At 57.8% G+C, this 19,404-nt stretch overlaps 4 protein-coding genes across 4 annotated transcripts; 3 read left to right on the forward strand and 1 right to left on the reverse strand.

Annotated features, from left to right (window-relative positions):
• Nucleotides 1–1,713: 1,713 nt before the first annotated feature.
• KRP23_14586 (Myb-like protein H) lies at nucleotides 1,714–2,262 on the forward strand (the record flags this gene model as incomplete). Its single annotated transcript, XM_067885425.1, has 1 exon — nucleotides 1,714–2,262. The coding sequence occupies one exon, from the start codon at nucleotides 1,714–1,716 to the stop codon at nucleotides 2,260–2,262; it is 549 nt and encodes a 182-aa protein (XP_067737601.1).
• A 4-nt stretch (nucleotides 2,263–2,266) lies between these two features.
• Nucleotides 2,267–4,216, reverse strand: KRP23_14587 (Tubulin delta chain; the record flags this gene model as incomplete). The annotated part of the gene is made up of 9 exons (XM_067885426.1): nucleotides 2,267–2,294; nucleotides 2,377–2,443; nucleotides 2,499–2,515; nucleotides 2,586–2,619; nucleotides 2,706–2,773; nucleotides 2,843–3,093; nucleotides 3,162–3,263; nucleotides 3,347–3,775; nucleotides 3,857–4,216. The coding sequence occupies 9 exons, from the start codon at nucleotides 4,214–4,216 to the stop codon at nucleotides 2,267–2,269; spliced, it is 1,356 nt and encodes a 451-aa protein (XP_067737602.1).
• Nucleotides 4,217–4,370: 154 nt separating this feature from the next.
• KRP23_14588 (Pre-mRNA-splicing factor CWC21) lies at nucleotides 4,371–7,223 on the forward strand (the record flags this gene model as incomplete). Its single annotated transcript, XM_067885427.1, has 3 exons — nucleotides 4,371–5,790; nucleotides 6,169–6,599; nucleotides 6,663–7,223. 3 exons carry the CDS (start codon nucleotides 4,371–4,373, stop codon nucleotides 7,221–7,223), a joined length of 2,412 nt encoding a protein of 803 aa, XP_067737603.1.
• A 174-nt stretch (nucleotides 7,224–7,397) lies between these two features.
• KRP23_14589 (uncharacterized protein) lies at nucleotides 7,398–8,039 on the forward strand (the record flags this gene model as incomplete). The annotated part of the gene is made up of 1 exon (XM_067885428.1): nucleotides 7,398–8,039. The coding sequence occupies one exon, from the start codon at nucleotides 7,398–7,400 to the stop codon at nucleotides 8,037–8,039; it is 642 nt and encodes a 213-aa protein (XP_067737604.1).
• Nucleotides 8,040–19,404: the final 11,365 nt, after the last annotated feature.

A 19,404-nucleotide genomic window follows, 5' to 3' on the forward strand; every position in this document is an offset into this window, starting at 1 on the left:
TCTACCTGCCAAAAGCTGGAACCGTTTTGCACCCGACTTCCACCATGAAACAAGGTATCGAGTGTCTTTTACAAACATAGTTCGAAGTAGCAGCTTGAGCCTTCGATTCGGGTTGCGACTCTAGGTCACATCTTCCTGTACTCCCAACCTTATGCCTGAGGTGTGGCTACCAATGAGCAGTCTATGGTCCTTTCGCGAGCGCTTCGACTACTACAATCGATCACCAGAACGGGGAGCTGCAGCTGTCGGCACTCAACAAGCAAACGATGCTGTGGGAACTACCCAATTCACTCCGTGGCAACGGACACCAGGATCTTTGTGAACGTTCTCAAAAATGATATTTCGGATCGACTCCGGATTGGTTAATTCCCTTTAATCCCGTGATGGGCTGAAAATCCAAAGACCACCACTCATGAATATCATGTTTTATATAGGCGTTTGTATGCCCCAAAAGTCTGGATATTGTTTACATACGGTACGATCGTGACTCGTGTCCCAAGGTCCGGTGCGCCCGTATCAATCGCGAAGCAAAAGTGACCGCCGATTTTGCTGCTCGTGCCTCTGGATTCGCTCTCTGTGCGTCCGGCAATGTCCGCAGCCGCGACGACAAGTGGAGCTTCAAGTGCGTCGCCGCCGTTCGTCACGAGCTCAACAACCCCGCCGCCGCTTTTCGGTGGTGATTAGTATCAGTCCGCTAACAAAGAGGCCCCCATATCAGACCCGCTCCCTTGCTCTCCTCCCGTGGATAATGCTGCGCGGCTGCAGAAAGATTGCTGCTGACAGCAACAAGTTGATGTTGCACTGCTAGCAGGTGTCGCAAGCTTTATGGTGGCTGGAACTTCCGAACTAGAGATCGAGCTACGAGCACCGCACGCGTGTCGACTGGCTTAATTGAGCTCGCTGTGGGGTTAGCGCTGTCGAGCTATTGCAGCAGCTCATGAAGTAGGTTAGCTGACGGCAGCTGCCCCTCTTGGCTACTGTTACTATGATTCATGCGCATACATGTAGGACAAGTATGTTTCTGCCGATTCTACTCGCCCAAATGCTGGTCCTCTTGGTGAGCGGGCTCGAGCCAAGAAGTGTTTTTCGTCATCATGTGTTGTTAGTGGTGAGCTGTAGCGTGTGAACGAGAGCTGTCGGATTTACATGCGCTTGAACTTGGCGCTCTCTAGCTTTTGCCCGCCACCAATGCTCGGCTTCGCTTTTCCTCGAACAAGGGGGCAGCCAGCACTTCTGGTGTGTTTACGCGCTGTGGGACTTGTACAGTACATGTACTCGTGGACCAGGTGGCCGACGCGGCGAGAATTTGTCAAGCTGAACGGGGGCGGGTTGTCGGAGAGATACATCTGTAGAGGGCTCACGACTCAAATCGACGACCAGCTTTAAATTTCACCTCACCAGTCGAATATCCGCTAAATAATATCCAATCAGCCCACGGAATCCTGGATTTTCCTGGAAACCGAGCCAAGTTTCCTCGCTGCACAGGCTCTGCTGCAGTTCAATTGTGCAGGTCCCGCATCGCCCGCTCTTTTACGAGACATCGGCAAGTCATTTTCGTTCGGTCTCTGTGCCCCATGTCCCAGCCATCTCTGATTGCCATTTGAGTGAACGCTCTATCGGGCTCCTTCTTGCTCATTCTTGCATTTGTCAACTCCAAGTGACAGCACTTCGCCACTCAGTCCACCCCGGGAACTCCTTCCTACCGCAGTTGATATGACCATCACGCCGCGAGTCCAGAGTCAGTACTTTCAGAAAGACCAGGAGCTCATTCGCCTGGCACCCAACCAGGATCAGGCCCGCTCGCTGCCCACGAAGCGCGCCGGCACGCCCTGGACTCTCGAGGAGCACGAACTGTTCTTGGAGGCGCTCGAGTGCTACCCTTCCGGTCCGTGGAAAACCATCGCTGCGCACATCGGAACGCGAACCACACGTCAGACCATGACGCACGCGCAGAAGTACCGCGAGAAAATCGCGCGGAGGCGGAAGGCGGAAGCTGCAGCGAGCCCTACCAAGTCTGAGAGCACCATCGAGGTTGTGAGCGATCATCCGCGCACCACGTACCAATTGTCGCAAGCGTACGAGCCGTCGATGACACCTCCTTCATATATGCCCAACTCCAGTCAAGTGGCGCACGCCGGCGAGTTTATGGACAGCCACGGCCAGTTCGTCGCGCAAGAAGGCGAGCTGGAGCTGGACGATAGCGTCATCGCGCTACTGGAGACGTTTGAGCCGCTTGAAATGATGTCCGCGCTGGAGGCGTAAGGTCTCAAGCCTGTTTGTGTTGTCCGACAAGCCTGCGAAAAGTGAGCGGCCCAGGATGCTGTGGTTAGTCAAGTGTTGATAGTCCGTTCCAGCAAATGCATACTAGGCACGTACAAATGAGATGCGTCCTCGTAAAAATGAAGAATTAGCCGGGTTTTCTGCATCTTGGTGCCACACGTATCTGTTTGTTTCCAGACACGCCACATGACAGATTATGCTTTGTGAGCAAACGTAACGCCAGCCTTGCATCAGACTGCTCGTTGCACGCAACATTTCATACGTCAATCAAGTTGGAGTCGATAAAATCGTGCGGGCAATCTTACCGTGTGCTCCAAATATTCACAGCGAAGCATAGTTCTGCGTGACTTGGTCAATTCGGAGGAAAGCTTCTTGGAAGAACTCGCGGTCAATACCATAGCGTTCATACTGGTGCAGATACGCACCGTGAGAAAACATATCGTGCGCTTTGTCCATCGTGATAGACAGTGTCTGTAACATGGCCTTCGAGTTGCTGCATTCAGAACACCAGTGGGGGTCAGACAACTTCCCAAACGGCCCTAGCAGTTGAAATAACTGGTACCTGATCAGCGTGCCTGTTTTGTCGTACGAGTTGAAGCTTAGGGTGGACGAATAGCATCGAAATGGATCCACAGCCCACGGTGCATACATTCTTGGGTCCGAGAATGCTGCTGTGTCAGTCTGCTGCTTGGATTGCTTACCACGTAGGATAAGCAAACTTCCAATGGAACGGTTAAGCGCTCTGCCCTGCTCCGTTTCCAAGGTTATATCCCAGTCGACACCCTCCTCAAAGGCTGCATTCGCAACTTGCATCTGGAAATACAAACAAAGTCAGATACTTTTCTGAATACTGCGATCTGCTGCATAGCTTCAATGCAAACCTGGTGCAATTGCTTCATGATCCCTGTCCAAGTGTGTGTACTGAACTTTTTCGATCTGTGGGGCATCAGAGGAACCATCTTGATATCAAGAAGTTTAAATCCCTGTAGCCAAAACACACCACAACCAAGTGAGTACCATGCAGCGCGTAGTGAACACCATAGCATCAGGTATTTGGCGACCGTACGGGATGTTGACACAACTGCTCACAGATCGCACCCAGTGGATCGAGCGTCCTGCCAGATCGACTAGCAAAATTAGGGTCCACTGGCAGGAACGCAGAAGCCAAGTGCGTTGCCAAAACCTCATTCATCGCGTCGAACGAAGGGTGCGGAATACGCAGCAGCTTCTGGCAAATCAGGCTCGCGGCATCGTTCTGCAGCATGAAAATTCCGTGCGTAACCTCGGCGAGACTTGCCATGGTGAGCATCGCGTTGTAGTTTTGCACAATCACTTCTCCAGATTGGTATGGCCACACCACAGTGTTCAGCAACGAACTCGACGGGTAGAAGTCCGCCAGCTTCTCAGTGAGGAACGACCCCAGTCCAGAGCCCGTGCCTCCTGCTGCGCTCTGCAGCGTGAGAAATCCCTTGAGCAGGTCGCACCGCTCCGCTTCCTTGCAGCGGACAGCGAGGTAAAAGTTAAAGCAATCAGCTGGATATGAAGTGCCCACAGCTGAGCAACGCAATGAACGCACCGACTGCAACAGGTCCAACAGCTCACTCTCTGCCTGGGTGCCTTGCGTTCTGTATCCACTGGCCCAATTGTTGCCCGATCCGCTCTGCCTCGTGAACGCGTTCTTAGGTCCGTACTCCCACGTCGATGCCGCCGTTTTGTAGCATTGCTGAATGACTTTTGGCTCCATGTCGACAAGCACAGCGCGCGCTCTTCGCGTGTTGGAAGCACGGACCACCGACCGGTCACTGCAGGAGTCCTCAGACGAGCGGAAGAAGGTCGAGTCTCCGGCGCTGGCAGTGGCAACATCCTCCGCCGCGAGCTTGTCGAACAACGCGCGGCCCAACTGATTTCCGCACTGCCCCACTTGCAGCGTCAGCATCTTCTGGGCAGGATGGATTTTTACAATGTGCTGGTCGCGGCTGGATAATCGAGTGGATTATTCTGATGTACTGGATTTCTTCGACTAACTACGAATAGCTAAAAAAATCTGTTGGGAGGGCTGCAGTCAAAAGGGGGAAGAGACTCCAGGCATTATGTACAACGGCATCGGCCTCCGCACAGTGCGCGGCTCCGGCACGAATGGCTACGTGCAGCGCAACCTGAGCTATGTGAACGCGTCGCGCACGCGGCAGACGCTGGCGCGCAACCAGCGCAGCGGAGGCTCATCAGGGGACTTTGGTGCGCGCAAGAACCGGCCGCCGCCCAACGCGGACATTTTGCTGCATGAGCAGAAGCGGAAGGTGGAGCTGCAGCTACTGGAAATGTCACTGGAGATGGAGGATCGCGACTGCGACCCCGAGGAGATCCAGGACAAGGTCAAGCGCGAGCGCGAACGGCTGCTGGCGCGGCTGAATGGCGGAGGTGGCGGAGGGAGGGACAAGACGCAGGACGCGGAGAGCTCGCACGCTCGACAGAAGAGGAAGGAGGAGGAGAACAAAAGGATCAAGGACGCATTCGGCATCGCGACGGACTACGTGGCGGGCGAGAGCTTCGACCCGGAGATGCAGGAGCAACGTCGTCAGGAGAGGAAGGAGCAGAGGGAACAGGAGTGGAAAGAGAGGGAGGAAGCGCGCCAGCAGAGACTCAAACAGAGAGAGGAGAGCGAGGACAAGATGAAGGCGAGACGGGAGCGTTTCCGCTCCCCGCACTCGAGGCCCAGATCGGCCCGTCGATCGAGATCTCCACCAGATCGTCGCAGCCGCGACCGACGCAGTCGTGGGCGGGACGACGCGAAGTTGCGTCTCGAGTCAAAGCCCCACTCACCAGTGACAGAACGACGCTCACGCCTGTCGTCTTCAACTGCGGGGCGGAAGCACCGCTCAGTGTCTTCATCCAGTTCTGGATCGTCGAGCAGCAGAAGCTCCAGTCGTTCTCGCTCTCGTTCACGCAACCGAAAGGCGCGGACGGACAAGCGCAGTGATGGTGGCTTGGCTGTGAAGAAAAAGAAGTCGACGCGCTCGCGTTCTCCCAGCAGCTCAGGCTCGAGTTCGAGTTCGGGGTCTGGCTCTGGGTCGGACTCCGACCGCGGTCGCCCTCGGACCCGTGGACGAGAGGCAACCAGAGGCAAGGAAAAGGAGAAAAAGCTTTCTGTTAGTGTGTTGCCTGCACGCTCTGCCGTCCTCAAGGGTGAGCACAAGATTTTGAACCTCTCGGGCAACTCGGCGGCTGTGGCTAACGCTGAGTCATCACCGGTCAAAAAGGAAGGTGCTAAGAGTGGTGCTGCATCCGCCGAGAAGAAGCAGGGTGCCAAGAAGCTCAGCCCGGAGAAGAAGGAGGTCCAACGACAGCCATCCCCCGAAAAGAAGACTGATCCACCCCTTCGAGTGAAAAGTGAGAAGTCCGAGGCCCCGCGCTCTCCTCGTCGTTCGCGTTCTCCTGCTGCAGACACGCGGGCAGAATCCCGTAAGCGCAAACTTCGCAGTGCGTCTCCAAAGGACGGACGCCGTGGGAGAGGTACAACGCCCAGAGGTTCGCGTCGCCGGCGGTTGCGCTCCCGGTCGCGCTCTCGTTCGCTGTCCTCAGACTCAGGCCGATCGCGGTCGGCCTCGTCAGCTTCGTCGCGCTCCCGCTCCCGCTCGGAGTCTCGTCCCCGTCGGCGCAGCAGCTCGCAAAGACGCCGTCGCAGCCCGAGCCGCAGCCGTAGCAGTCCTCGAAGCCGCCGCCGCTAAGATGCGCGCAGCTTCGAGGCCGCCGAGCTAAATGGCATTCGGTATGCTGCTGAAGGCCAGATGTAGCAACGAACAGCAAAGGAAGCGGCAGATCTCGTCTACGATCAGCTGGTATAGCCTTTATCATGTGCGTAATCAAAGCTAAGGCTGTTTTCATACTTAGCTTCTGTATGCCACTTCGGTGAGAAACGCTCTTCCATCCTGGCCGTCATGTCTTCCTCTGCTGCGGCCGCCACGGCCGCCTCCTCCGCGCCGAGCACCAGCGTCAGCATCGCAGACGACGTCCGTCCGTTCCTCTCGGACTCCGGCGCCAGCTCCAGCTCTGGCGGCCTGCCGTCAGCCTCGACGGCCTCGCCCGGCGGCTGCGCGCGCGCACTGCGGCGGCGCTTCCCGCGCGTCCGACGCTGTCTCGCGCGCGTGTCGCTGGGGCTGCCGACAAGTGGCGCAGCTGGCGGCCTGACGGTGATCATGGCGCTGCTGATGGTGGGGATCGTGGGCACCTTCGCGCTGCACCAGATGATGAGTCCGGAGATCGAGGCGCTGACGCATCAGCGCGAGAAGCTCAAGGACGATGTGGCGGCACTGCGTCTGCAGGTAAGAGGCTGAGGTTGTGTATTGGTCGAGACGTGCGTGGGGCTAATCATGGTGTGGCTGCAGGTGGACAACATGACGCGCATCGCCGAGAGTCGCTTGGAGACCATCCACCTTCTGGAGACGGAGCTCGAGCGGCAGCACGTACAAGCGGCTGAGGCTGCAGCCACAGCCACGACAGGCATAGACCACAACACTATCCCCAACGTAGCCAACGAGCAGCTCAAGAGTGGCGAGCTCCGACCGAGCGTCGTGCTGCCCACGATCTTCTACTCGCTGGTGCTCGGCTCCGTCGTGCTCGCATCTGTGCTCTACCGCATCTTCCTCATCATCCGGGGCGAGATCATCGCGCAGCAAAAACTGGGAAAGAAGCAGTACGTTGGTGATGGTGGCGCTGGTGGGCTCATGATGCCTTCGGTCTCGGAGTCGTCGATGGACGGCAGACGAACCGGAAGAGGAACACCGCCGCTATCTCCGACTCGAGGACCGATTGTCGACGACTCAGTGTCCAATGGCCGATCTGCAGCGTCTAGCAGTGCTAACTCGGCACTCAGTCCCACAGCAAAGGGCGAACCCTCGCCGCAGTGCTACAAGCGCGCGCCGGGATCGTCGCCCACGATCGTCTGAACTTGTCCACGCAGAAATGTCAAATAGGTACTCACAGAGGTAGGCAGGAAGCTCAAAGCTGTGAACGTTTTTCAATACGCTGAAGAGGCAGCCCATTATGTTTTTCGACTGGTGAGGGCGGAGAAACCAACACAATCCGATTAGACGCGAGATCGAGAGTTGATACTGTAGCAAATGGACGCTGTCAGCGGGGGCCCCACGTACTTTGTATCCCGGCATCATGAGCACCCGCCTGCCACGCTCGAGGAGCTGCTGAGAGTGTCAGCAAAGCCTACTTGTGTCGATGAAAAGACGGACGGGGCAAGAGGACGAGGAGTGAAACGAGGACCCAGTGCCAACGATGTCGACGGCGACGACGACGAGAGCGATAGCGATTATGAAGATGAAGGCAGTTGTGACGCTGACCTCGACAATAGCGACACCGAGGTGGACGAATGGCGGCTCCACGCGGTGGAACCCCGTGAGGGTCTGTATCTGCACGAAATGCGGCGCCAACGCAACCGCATGGATGAGAGGGAGGCACAGTGGGTGCGGGGGTATATCAAAGCGCAGCGGACGTGGAAAGCCCGTACAGGGCGCAGTATCGACGAATTTTATATCCCAGGAAGTACGAAGACGACTCGCACGCCCAAGAGGAACCGACCATACAAGATTCTCAAGACAGCGACACGAGACCAAGAGGATGAGGATGAGGAGGCAAGCACGTCGCTGTTTACGGGGGTCACCCGCCTTGAGTCCTTGCTGTTGTTGGCTGCAATTGTGTTTGTTTGCCTTTCGCTTGGCATTCAACTGTGCGTATCGATGACGGTGGAGTAGATTGGTAGCAACAGTACACTGTATCTTGGAGTCTTGGAGAACTTGTGTGAGTCATCAAACTTGCACCGTGATATACATGTTTGGTGTGAGAGCTCTGTAGCCCGCGTGATTCATGAGCTTGATCCAGGCACTATTCCGCTGGAATGTCGGAATTGAACGTTGATTCCACAAACCTGACTCTTATTCCAGTTCGCATCTACTTTGAAGGACGTAGATACATCACATTTCTGCTGCGATCGACTCCTCGAACAGCAAGTTCTCAATCTCCTGGCTGTTGAATGTCACCTTGCAATCCCAGCCATTCGCGGCCAAATCGACGTAAGCTGGCCAATGTTGATGTGCGGCAGCTGGAACCCTTCAACATATCTCGCTACGGAGAGATAACTCTCGATGATGGTTGTCTCCTGCCTTGACGCCAAACGACTGCCAACTTCATGTTCGAAGGCCATGGCTCCCTCGTGGTAGGATCTGCAACTGTTCGGTTAATGAACACTGTGCGGTCTCCTTCGACGTATTTTCGTGCAACCCGCTGCTCCAGGACGTACGAGGCCGCTAATCCCCTTTCAGCGCAGGTAAAGCCCACACAACTCTTGCTTGTTTCGGTAGTTTGCTAAAATTCCTGATCCCACAAAGCAAACAAACAACAGTGTGAGTGAAGGGCAAAAACAAGCAGCCTCTGAAGCTACATCTTACTACCTTTTTACAGACACGACCTCCGGCTTGAACCCGCGGGCCCTGCAGAAATTTCCACACTGCGCGCTCATTTCTTTGAAAGTCGAAGGGAACTTGGTTCTTGATGATAAACTCAACAAAGACATCACCGTTGTAAGGATTGCGCCGAGCAATTTAGGTCTTCGCAGCTTGCTGACGACAACCGAATCACTTCTACACACACGCCCTACCAGCGTCGCAAACTTGCACACGCTCTCCTGCACAGACGATGCCTCGCACGCCTCTCCTGATCGCTGCGACCGCATCATTACCGCACTGGCCTCCCGACACCATATATTACGCGTCCACCTTACGCGTCCTGGCGCCACCACAGGTCTCACGAATGGTTCGTCTTGGCGCCGCCGTATGGACTGTCTAGCCAACGCTGAGCAGACGGCGCCACTGCCGCGGGGGCCCCAGCCACGTGTATGACCAGCTACACGGCCGAACAGTCTCGAAATCGACCGGGAACGAGCAAAGGCGCAGCAGACAAAAGAGAGATCGACAGCTGTGAGACTTGAACTCACGCGGGTTACCCCAATAGATTTCGAGTCTATCGCCTTAACCGCTCGGCCAAGCTGTCCTAGCATCATCTACACACGCCCTACCAGCGTCGCAAACTTGCACACGCTCTCCTGCACAGACGATGCCTCGCACGCCTCTCCTGATCGCTGCGACCGCATCATTACCGCACTGGCCTCCCGACACCATATATTACGCGTCCACCTTACGCGTCCTGGCGCCACCACAGGTCTCACGAATGGTTCGTCTTGGCGCCGCCGTATGGACTGTCTAGCCAACGCTGAGCAGACGGCGCCACTGCCGCGGGGGCCCCAGCCACGTGTATGACCAGCTACACGGCCGAACAGTCTCGAAATCGACCGGGAACGAGCAAAGGCGCAGCAGACAAAAGAGAGATCGACAGCTGTGAGACTTGAACTCACGCGGGTTACCCCAATAGATTTCGAGTCTATCGCCTTAACCGCTCGGCCAAGCTGTCCTAGCATCATCTACACACGCCCTACCAGCGTCGCAAACTTGCACACGCTCTCCTGCACAGACGATGCCTCGCACGCCTCTCCTGATCGCTGCGACCGCATCATTACCGCACTGGCCTCCCGACACCATATATTACGCGTCCACCTTACGCGTCCTGGCGCCACCACAGGTCTCACGAATGGTTCGTCTTGGCGCCGCCGTATGGACTGTCTAGCCAACGCTGAGCAGACGGCGCCACTGCCGCGGGGGCCCCAGCCACGTGTATGACCAGCTACACGGCCGAACAGTCTCGAAATCGACCGGGAACGAGCAAAGGCGCAGCAGACAAAAGAGAGATCGACAGCTGTGAGACTTGAACTCACGCGGGTTACCCCAATAGATTTCGAGTCTATCGCCTTAACCGCTCGGCCAAGCTGTCCTAGCATCATCTACACACGCCCTACCAGCGTCGCAAACTTGCACACGCTCTCCTGCACAGACGATGCCTCGCACGCCTCTCCTGATCGCTGCGACCGCATCATTACCGCACTGGCCTCCCGACACCATATATTACGCGTCCACCTTACGCGTCCTGGCGCCACCACAGGTCTCACGAATGGTTCGTCTTGGCGCCGCCGTATGGACTGTCTAGCCAACGCTGAGCAGACGGCGCCACTGCCGCGGGGGCCCCAGCCACGTGTATGACCAGCTACACGGCCGAACAGTCTCGAAATCGACCGGGAACGAGCAAAGGCGCAGCAGACAAAAGAGAGATCGACAGCTGTGAGACTTGAACTCACGCGGGTTACCCCAATAGATTTCGAGTCTATCGCCTTAACCGCTCGGCCAAGCTGTCCTAGCATCATCTACACACGCCCTACCAGCGTCGCAAACTTGCACACGCTCTCCTGCACAGACGATGCCTCGCACGCCTCTCCTGATCGCTGCGACCGCATCATTACCGCACTGGCCTCCCGACACCATATATTACGCGTCCACCTTACGCGTCCTGGCGCCACCACAGGTCTCACGAATGGTTCGTCTTGGCGCCGCCGTATGGACTGTCTAGCCAACGCTGAGCAGACGGCGCCACTGCCGCGGGGGCCCCAGCCACGTGTATGACCAGCTACACGGCCGAACAGTCTCGAAATCGACCGGGAACGAGCAAAGGCGCAGCAGACAAAAGAGAGATCGACAGCTGTGAGACTTGAACTCACGCGGGTTACCCCAATAGATTTCGAGTCTATCGCCTTAACCGCTCGGCCAAGCTGTCCTAGCATCATCTACACACGCCCTACCAGCGTCGCAAACTTGCACACGCTCTCCTGCACAGACGATGCCTCGCACGCCTCTCCTGATCGCTGCGACCGCATCATTACCGCACTGGCCTCCCGACACCATATATTACGCGTCCACCTTACGCGTCCTGGCGCCACCACAGGTCTCACGAATGGTTCGTCTTGGCGCCGCCGTATGGACTGTCTAGCCAACGCTGAGCAGACGGCGCCACTGCCGCGGGGGCCCCAGCCACGTGTATGACCAGCTACACGGCCGAACAGTCTCGAAATCGACCGGGAACGAGCAAAGGCGCAGCAGACAAAAGAGAGATCGACAGCTGTGAGACTTGAACTCACGCGGGTTACCCCAATAGATTTCGAGTCTATCGCCTTAACCGCTCGGCCAAGCTGTCCTAGCATCATCTACACACGCCCTACCAGCGTCGCAAACTTGCACACGCTCTCCTGCACAGACGATGCCTCGCACGCCTCTCCTGATCGCTGCGACCGCATCATTACCGCACTGGCCTCCCGACACCATATATTACGCGTCCACCTTACGCGTCCTGGCGCCACCACAGGTCTCACGAATGGTTCGTCTTGGCGCCGCCGTATGGACTGTCTAGCCAACGCTGAGCAGACGGCGCCACTGCCGCGGGGGCCCCAGCCACGTGTATGACCAGCTACACGGCCGAACAGTCTCGAAATCGACCGGGAACGAGCAAAGGCGCAGCAGACAAAAGAGAGATCGACAGCTGTGAGACTTGAACTCACGCGGGTTACCCCAATAGATTTCGAGTCTATCGCCTTAACCGCTCGGCCAAGCTGTCCTAGCATCATCTACACACGCCCTACCAGCGTCGCAAACTTGCACACGCTCTCCTGCACAGACGATGCCTCGCACGCCTCTCCTGATCGCTGCGACCGCATCATTACCGCACTGGCCTCCCGACACCATATATTACGCGTCCACCTTACGCGTCCTGGCGCCACCACAGGTCTCACGAATGGTTCGTCTTGGCGCCGCCGTATGGACTGTCTAGCCAACGCTGAGCAGACGGCGCCACTGCCGCGGGGGCCCCAGCCACGTGTATGACCAGCTACACGGCCGAACAGTCTCGAAATCGACCGGGAACGAGCAAAGGCGCAGCAGACAAAAGAGAGATCGACAGCTGTGAGACTTGAACTCACGCGGGTTACCCCAATAGATTTCGAGTCTATCGCCTTAACCGCTCGGCCAAGCTGTCCTAGCATCATCTACACACGCCCTACCAGCGTCGCAAACTTGCACACGCTCTCCTGCACAGACGATGCCTCGCACGCCTCTCCTGATCGCTGCGACCGCATCATTACCGCACTGGCCTCCCGACACCATATATTACGCGTCCACCTTACGCGTCCTGGCGCCACCACAGGTCTCACGAATGGTTCGTCTTGGCGCCGCCGTATGGACTGTCTAGCCAACGCTGAGCAGACGGCGCCACTGCCGCGGGGGCCCCAGCCACGTGTATGACCAGCTACACGGCCGAACAGTCTCGAAATCGACCGGGAACGAGCAAAGGCGCAGCAGACAAAAGAGAGATCGACAGCTGTGAGACTTGAACTCACGCGGGTTACCCCAATAGATTTCGAGTCTATCGCCTTAACCGCTCGGCCAAGCTGTCCTAGCATCATCTACACACGCCCTACCAGCGTCGCAAACTTGCACACGCTCTCCTGCACAGACGATGCCTCGCACGCCTCTCCTGATCGCTGCGACCGCATCATTACCGCACTGGCCTCCCGACACCATATATTACGCGTCCACCTTACGCGTCCTGGCGCCACCACAGGTCTCACGAATGGTTCGTCTTGGCGCCGCCGTATGGACTGTCTAGCCAACGCTGAGCAGACGGCGCCACTGCCGCGGGGGCCCCAGCCACGTGTATGACCAGCTACACGGCCGAACAGTCTCGAAATCGACCGGGAACGAGCAAAGGCGCAGCAGACAAAAGAGAGATCGACAGCTGTGAGACTTGAACTCACGCGGGTTACCCCAATAGATTTCGAGTCTATCGCCTTAACCGCTCGGCCAAGCTGTCCTAGCATCATCTACACACGCCCTACCAGCGTCGCAAACTTGCACACGCTCTCCTGCACAGACGATGCCTCGCACGCCTCTCCTGATCGCTGCGACCGCATCATTACCGCACTGGCCTCCCGACACCATATATTACGCGTCCACCTTACGCGTCCTGGCGCCACCACAGGTCTCACGAATGGTTCGTCTTGGCGCCGCCGTATGGACTGTCTAGCCAACGCTGAGCAGACGGCGCCACTGCCGCGGGGGCCCCAGCCACGTGTATGACCAGCTACACGGCCGAACAGTCTCGAAATCGACCGGGAACGAGCAAAGGCGCAGCAGACAAAAGAGAGATCGACAGCTGTGAGACTTGAACTCACGCGGGTTACCCCAATAGATTTCGAGTCTATCGCCTTAACCGCTCGGCCAAGCTGTCCTAGCATCATCTACACACGCCCTACCAGCGTCGCAAACTTGCACACGCTCTCCTGCACAGACGATGCCTCGCACGCCTCTCCTGATCGCTGCGACCGCATCATTACCGCACTGGCCTCCCGACACCATATATTACGCGTCCACCTTACGCGTCCTGGCGCCACCACAGGTCTCACGAATGGTTCGTCTTGGCGCCGCCGTATGGACTGTCTAGCCAACGCTGAGCAGACGGCGCCACTGCCGCGGGGGCCCCAGCCACGTGTATGACCAGCTACACGGCCGAACAGTCTCGAAATCGACCGGGAACGAGCAAAGGCGCAGCAGACAAAAGAGAGATCGACAGCTGTGAGACTTGAACTCACGCGGGTTACCCCAATAGATTTCGAGTCTATCGCCTTAACCGCTCGGCCAAGCTGTCCTAGCATCATCTACACACGCCCTACCAGCGTCGCAAACTTGCACACGCTCTCCTGCACAGACGATGCCTCGCACGCCTCTCCTGATCGCTGCGACCGCATCATTACCGCACTGGCCTCCCGACACCATATATTACGCGTCCACCTTACGCGTCCTGGCGCCACCACAGGTCTCACGAATGGTTCGTCTTGGCGCCGCCGTATGGACTGTCTAGCCAACGCTGAGCAGACGGCGCCACTGCCGCGGGGGCCCCAGCCACGTGTATGACCAGCTACACGGCCGAACAGTCTCGAAATCGACCGGGAACGAGCAAAGGCGCAGCAGACAAAAGAGAGATCGACAGCTGTGAGACTTGAACTCACGCGGGTTACCCCAATAGATTTCGAGTCTATCGCCTTAACCGCTCGGCCAAGCTGTCCTAGCATCATCTACACACGCCCTACCAGCGTCGCAAACTTGCACACGCTCTCCTGCACAGACGATGCCTCGCACGCCTCTCCTGATCGCTGCGACCGCATCATTACCGCACTGGCCTCCCGACACCATATATTACGCGTCCACCTTACGCGTCCTGGCGCCACCACAGGTCTCACGAATGGTTCGTCTTGGCGCCGCCGTATGGACTGTCTAGCCAACGCTGAGCAGACGGCGCCACTGCCGCGGGGGCCCCAGCCACGTGTATGACCAGCTACACGGCCGAACAGTCTCGAAATCGACCGGGAACGAGCAAAGGCGCAGCAGACAAAAGAGAGATCGACAGCTGTGAGACTTGAACTCACGCGGGTTACCCCAATAGATTTCGAGTCTATCGCCTTAACCGCTCGGCCAAGCTGTCCTAGCATCATCTACACACGCCCTACCAGCGTCGCAAACTTGCACACGCTCTCCTGCACAGACGATGCCTCGCACGCCTCTCCTGATCGCTGCGACCGCATCATTACCGCACTGGCCTCCCGACACCATATATTACGCGTCCACCTTACGCGTCCTGGCGCCACCACAGGTCTCACGAATGGTTCGTCTTGGCGCCGCCGTATGGACTGTCTAGCCAACGCTGAGCAGACGGCGCCACTGCCGCGGGGGCCCCAGCCACGTGTATGACCAGCTACACGGCCGAACAGTCTCGAAATCGACCGGGAACGAGCAAAGGCGCAGCAGACAAAAGAGAGATCGACAGCTGTGAGACTTGAACTCACGCGGGTTACCCCAATAGATTTCGAGTCTATCGCCTTAACCGCTCGGCCAAGCTGTCCTAGCATCATCTACACACGCCCTACCAGCGTCGCAAACTTGCACACGCTCTCCTGCACAGACGATGCCTCGCACGCCTCTCCTGATCGCTGCGACCGCATCATTACCGCACTGGCCTCCCGACACCATATATTACGCGTCCACCTTACGCGTCCTGGCGCCACCACAGGTCTCACGAATGGTTCGTCTTGGCGCCGCCGTATGGACTGTCTAGCCAACGCTGAGCAGACGGCGCCACTGCCGCGGGGGCCCCAGCCACGTGTATGACCAGCTACACGGCCGAACAGTCTCGAAATCGACCGGGAACGAGCAAAGGCGCAGCAGACAAAAGAGAGATCGACAGCTGTGAGACTTGAACTCACGCGGGTTACCCCAATAGATTTCGAGTCTATCGCCTTAACCGCTCGGCCAAGCTGTCCTAGCATCATCTACACACGCCCTACCAGCGTCGCAAACTTGCACACGCTCTCCTGCACAGACGATGCCTCGCACGCCTCTCCTGATCGCTGCGACCGCATCATTACCGCACTGGCCTCCCGACACCATATATTACGCGTCCACCTTACGCGTCCTGGCGCCACCACAGGTCTCACGAATGGTTCGTCTTGGCGCCGCCGTATGGACTGTCTAGCCAACGCTGAGCAGACGGCGCCACTGCCGCGGGGGCCCCAGCCACGTGTATGACCAGCTACACGGCCGAACAGTCTCGAAATCGACCGGGAACGAGCAAAGGCGCAGCAGACAAAAGAGAGATCGACAGCTGTGAGACTTGAACTCACGCGGGTTACCCCAATAGATTTCGAGTCTATCGCCTTAACCGCTCGGCCAAGCTGTCCTAGCATCATCTACACACGCCCTACCAGCGTCGCAAACTTGCACACGCTCTCCTGCACAGACGATGCCTCGCACGCCTCTCCTGATCGCTGCGACCGCATCATTACCGCACTGGCCTCCCGACACCATATATTACGCGTCCACCTTACGCGTCCTGGCGCCACCACAGGTCTCACGAATGGTTCGTCTTGGCGCCGCCGTATGGACTGTCTAGCCAACGCTGAGCAGACGGCGCCACTGCCGCGGGGGCCCCAGCCACGTGTATGACCAGCTACACGGCCGAACAGTCTCGAAATCGACCGGGAACGAGCAAAGGCGCAGCAGACAAAAGAGAGATCGACAGCTGTGAGACTTGAACTCACGCGGGTTACCCCAATAGATTTCGAGTCTATCGCCTTAACCGCTCGGCCAAGCTGTCCTAGCATCATCTACACACGCCCTACCAGCGTCGCAAACTTGCACACGCTCTCCTGCACAGACGATGCCTCGCACGCCTCTCCTGATCGCTGCGACCGCATCATTACCGCACTGGCCTCCCGACACCATATATTACGCGTCCACCTTACGCGTCCTGGCGCCACCACAGGTCTCACGAATGGTTCGTCTTGGCGCCGCCGTATGGACTGTCTAGCCAACGCTGAGCAGACGGCGCCACTGCCGCGGGGGCCCCAGCCACGTGTATGACCAGCTACACGGCCGAACAGTCTCGAAATCGACCGGGAACGAGCAAAGGCGCAGCAGACAAAAGAGAGATCGACAGCTGTGAGACTTGAACTCACGCGGGTTACCCCAATAGATTTCGAGTCTATCGCCTTAACCGCTCGGCCAAGCTGTCCTAGCATCATCTACACACGCCCTACCAGCGTCGCAAACTTGCACACGCTCTCCTGCACAGACGATGCCTCGCACGCCTCTCCTGATCGCTGCGACCGCATCATTACCGCACTGGCCTCCCGACACCATATATTACGCGTCCACCTTACGCGTCCTGGCGCCACCACAGGTCTCACGAATGGTTCGTCTTGGCGCCGCCGTATGGACTGTCTAGCCAACGCTGAGCAGACGGCGCCACTGCCGCGGGGGCCCCAGCCACGTGTATGACCAGCTACACGGCCGAACAGTCTCGAAATCGACCGGGAACGAGCAAAGGCGCAGCAGACAAAAGAGAGATCGACAGCTGTGAGACTTGAACTCACGCGGGTTACCCCAATAGATTTCGAGTCTATCGCCTTAACCGCTCGGCCAAGCTGTCCTAGCATCATCTACACACGCCCTACCAGCGTCGCAAACTTGCACACGCTCTCCTGCACAGACGATGCCTCGCACGCCTCTCCTGATCGCTGCGACCGCATCATTACCGCACTGGCCTCCCGACACCATATATTACGCGTCCACCTTACGCGTCCTGGCGCCACCACAGGTCTCACGAATGGTTCGTCTTGGCGCCGCCGTATGGACTGTCTAGCCAACGCTGAGCAGACGGCGCCACTGCCGCGGGGGCCCCAGCCACGTGTATGACCAGCTACACGGCCGAACAGTCTCGAAATCGACCGGGAACGAGCAAAGGCGCAGCAGACAAAAGAGAGATCGACAGCTGTGAGACTTGAACTCACGCGGGTTACCCCAATAGATTTCGAGTCTATCGCCTTAACCGCTCGGCCAAGCTGTCCTAGCATCATCTACACACGCCCTACCAGCGTCGCAAACTTGCACACGCTCTCCTGCACAGACGATGCCTCGCACGCCTCTCCTGATCGCTGCGACCGCATCATTACCGCACTGGCCTCCCGACACCATATATTACGCGTCCACCTTACGCGTCCTGGCGCCACCACAGGTCTCACGAATGGTTCGTCTTGGCGCCGCCGTATGGACTGTCTAGCCAACGCTGAGCAGACGGCGCCACTGCCGCGGGGGCCCCAGCCACGTGTATGACCAGCTACACGGCCGAACAGTCTCGAAATCGACCGGGAACGAGCAAAGGCGCAGCAGACAAAAGAGAGATCGACAGCTGTGAGACTTGAACTCACGCGGGTTACCCCAATAGATTTCGAGTCTATCGCCTTAACCGCTCGGCCAAGCTGTCCTAGCATCATCTACACACGCCCTACCAGCGTCGCAAACTTGCACACGCTCTCCTGCACAGACGATGCCTCGCACGCCTCTCCTGATCGCTGCGACCGCATCATTACCGCACTGGCCTCCCGACACCATATATTACGCGTCCACCTTACGCGTCCTGGCGCCACCACAGGTCTCACGAATGGTTCGTCTTGGCGCCGCCGTATGGACTGTCTAGCCAACGCTGAGCAGACGGCGCCACTGCCGCGGGGGCCCCAGCCACGTGTATGACCAGCTACACGGCCGAACAGTCTCGAAATCGACCGGGAACGAGCAAAGGCGCAGCAGACAAAAGAGAGATCGACAGCTGTGAGACTTGAACTCACGCGGGTTACCCCAATAGATTTCGAGTCTATCGCCTTAACCGCTCGGCCAAGCTGTCCTAGCATCATCTACACACGCCCTACCAGCGTCGCAAACTTGCACACGCTCTCCTGCACAGACGATGCCTCGCACGCCTCTCCTGATCGCTGCGACCGCATCATTACCGCACTGGCCTCCCGACACCATATATTACGCGTCCACCTTACGCGTCCTGGCGCCACCACAGGTCTCACGAATGGTTCGTCTTGGCGCCGCCGTATGGACTGTCTAGCCAACGCTGAGCAGACGGCGCCACTGCCGCGGGGGCCCCAGCCACGTGTATGACCAGCTACACGGCCGAACAGTCTCGAAATCGACCGGGAACGAGCAAAGGCGCAGCAGACAAAAGAGAGATCGACAGCTGTGAGACTTGAACTCACGCGGGTTACCCCAATAGATTTCGAGTCTATCGCCTTAACCGCTCGGCCAAGCTGTCCTAGCATCATCTACACACGCCCTACCAGCGTCGCAAACTTGCACACGCTCTCCTGCACAGACGATGCCTCGCACGCCTCTCCTGATCGCTGCGACCGCATCATTACCGCACTGGCCTCCCGACACCATATATTACGCGTCCACCTTACGCGTCCTGGCGCCACCACAGGTCTCACGAATGGTTCGTCTTGGCGCCGCCGTATGGACTGTCTAGCCAACGCTGAGCAGACGGCGCCACTGCCGCGGGGGCCCCAGCCACGTGTATGACCAGCTACACGGCCGAACAGTCTCGAAATCGACCGGGAACGAGCAAAGGCGCAGCAGACAAAAGAGAGATCGACAGCTGTGAGACTTGAACTCACGCGGGTTACCCCAATAGATTTCGAGTCTATCGCCTTAACCGCTCGGCCAAGCTGTCCTAGCATCATCTACACACGCCCTACCAGCGTCGCAAACTTGCACACGCTCTCCTGCACAGACG

The sequence above is a fragment of the Phytophthora ramorum genome (genome assembly GCF_020800215.1).
Source record: "Phytophthora ramorum isolate Pr-102 chromosome Unknown Phyram_PR-102_s0021, whole genome shotgun sequence".
In the NCBI taxonomy this organism is placed as follows: Eukaryota; Oomycota; class Peronosporomycetes; order Peronosporales; family Peronosporaceae; genus Phytophthora; species Phytophthora ramorum.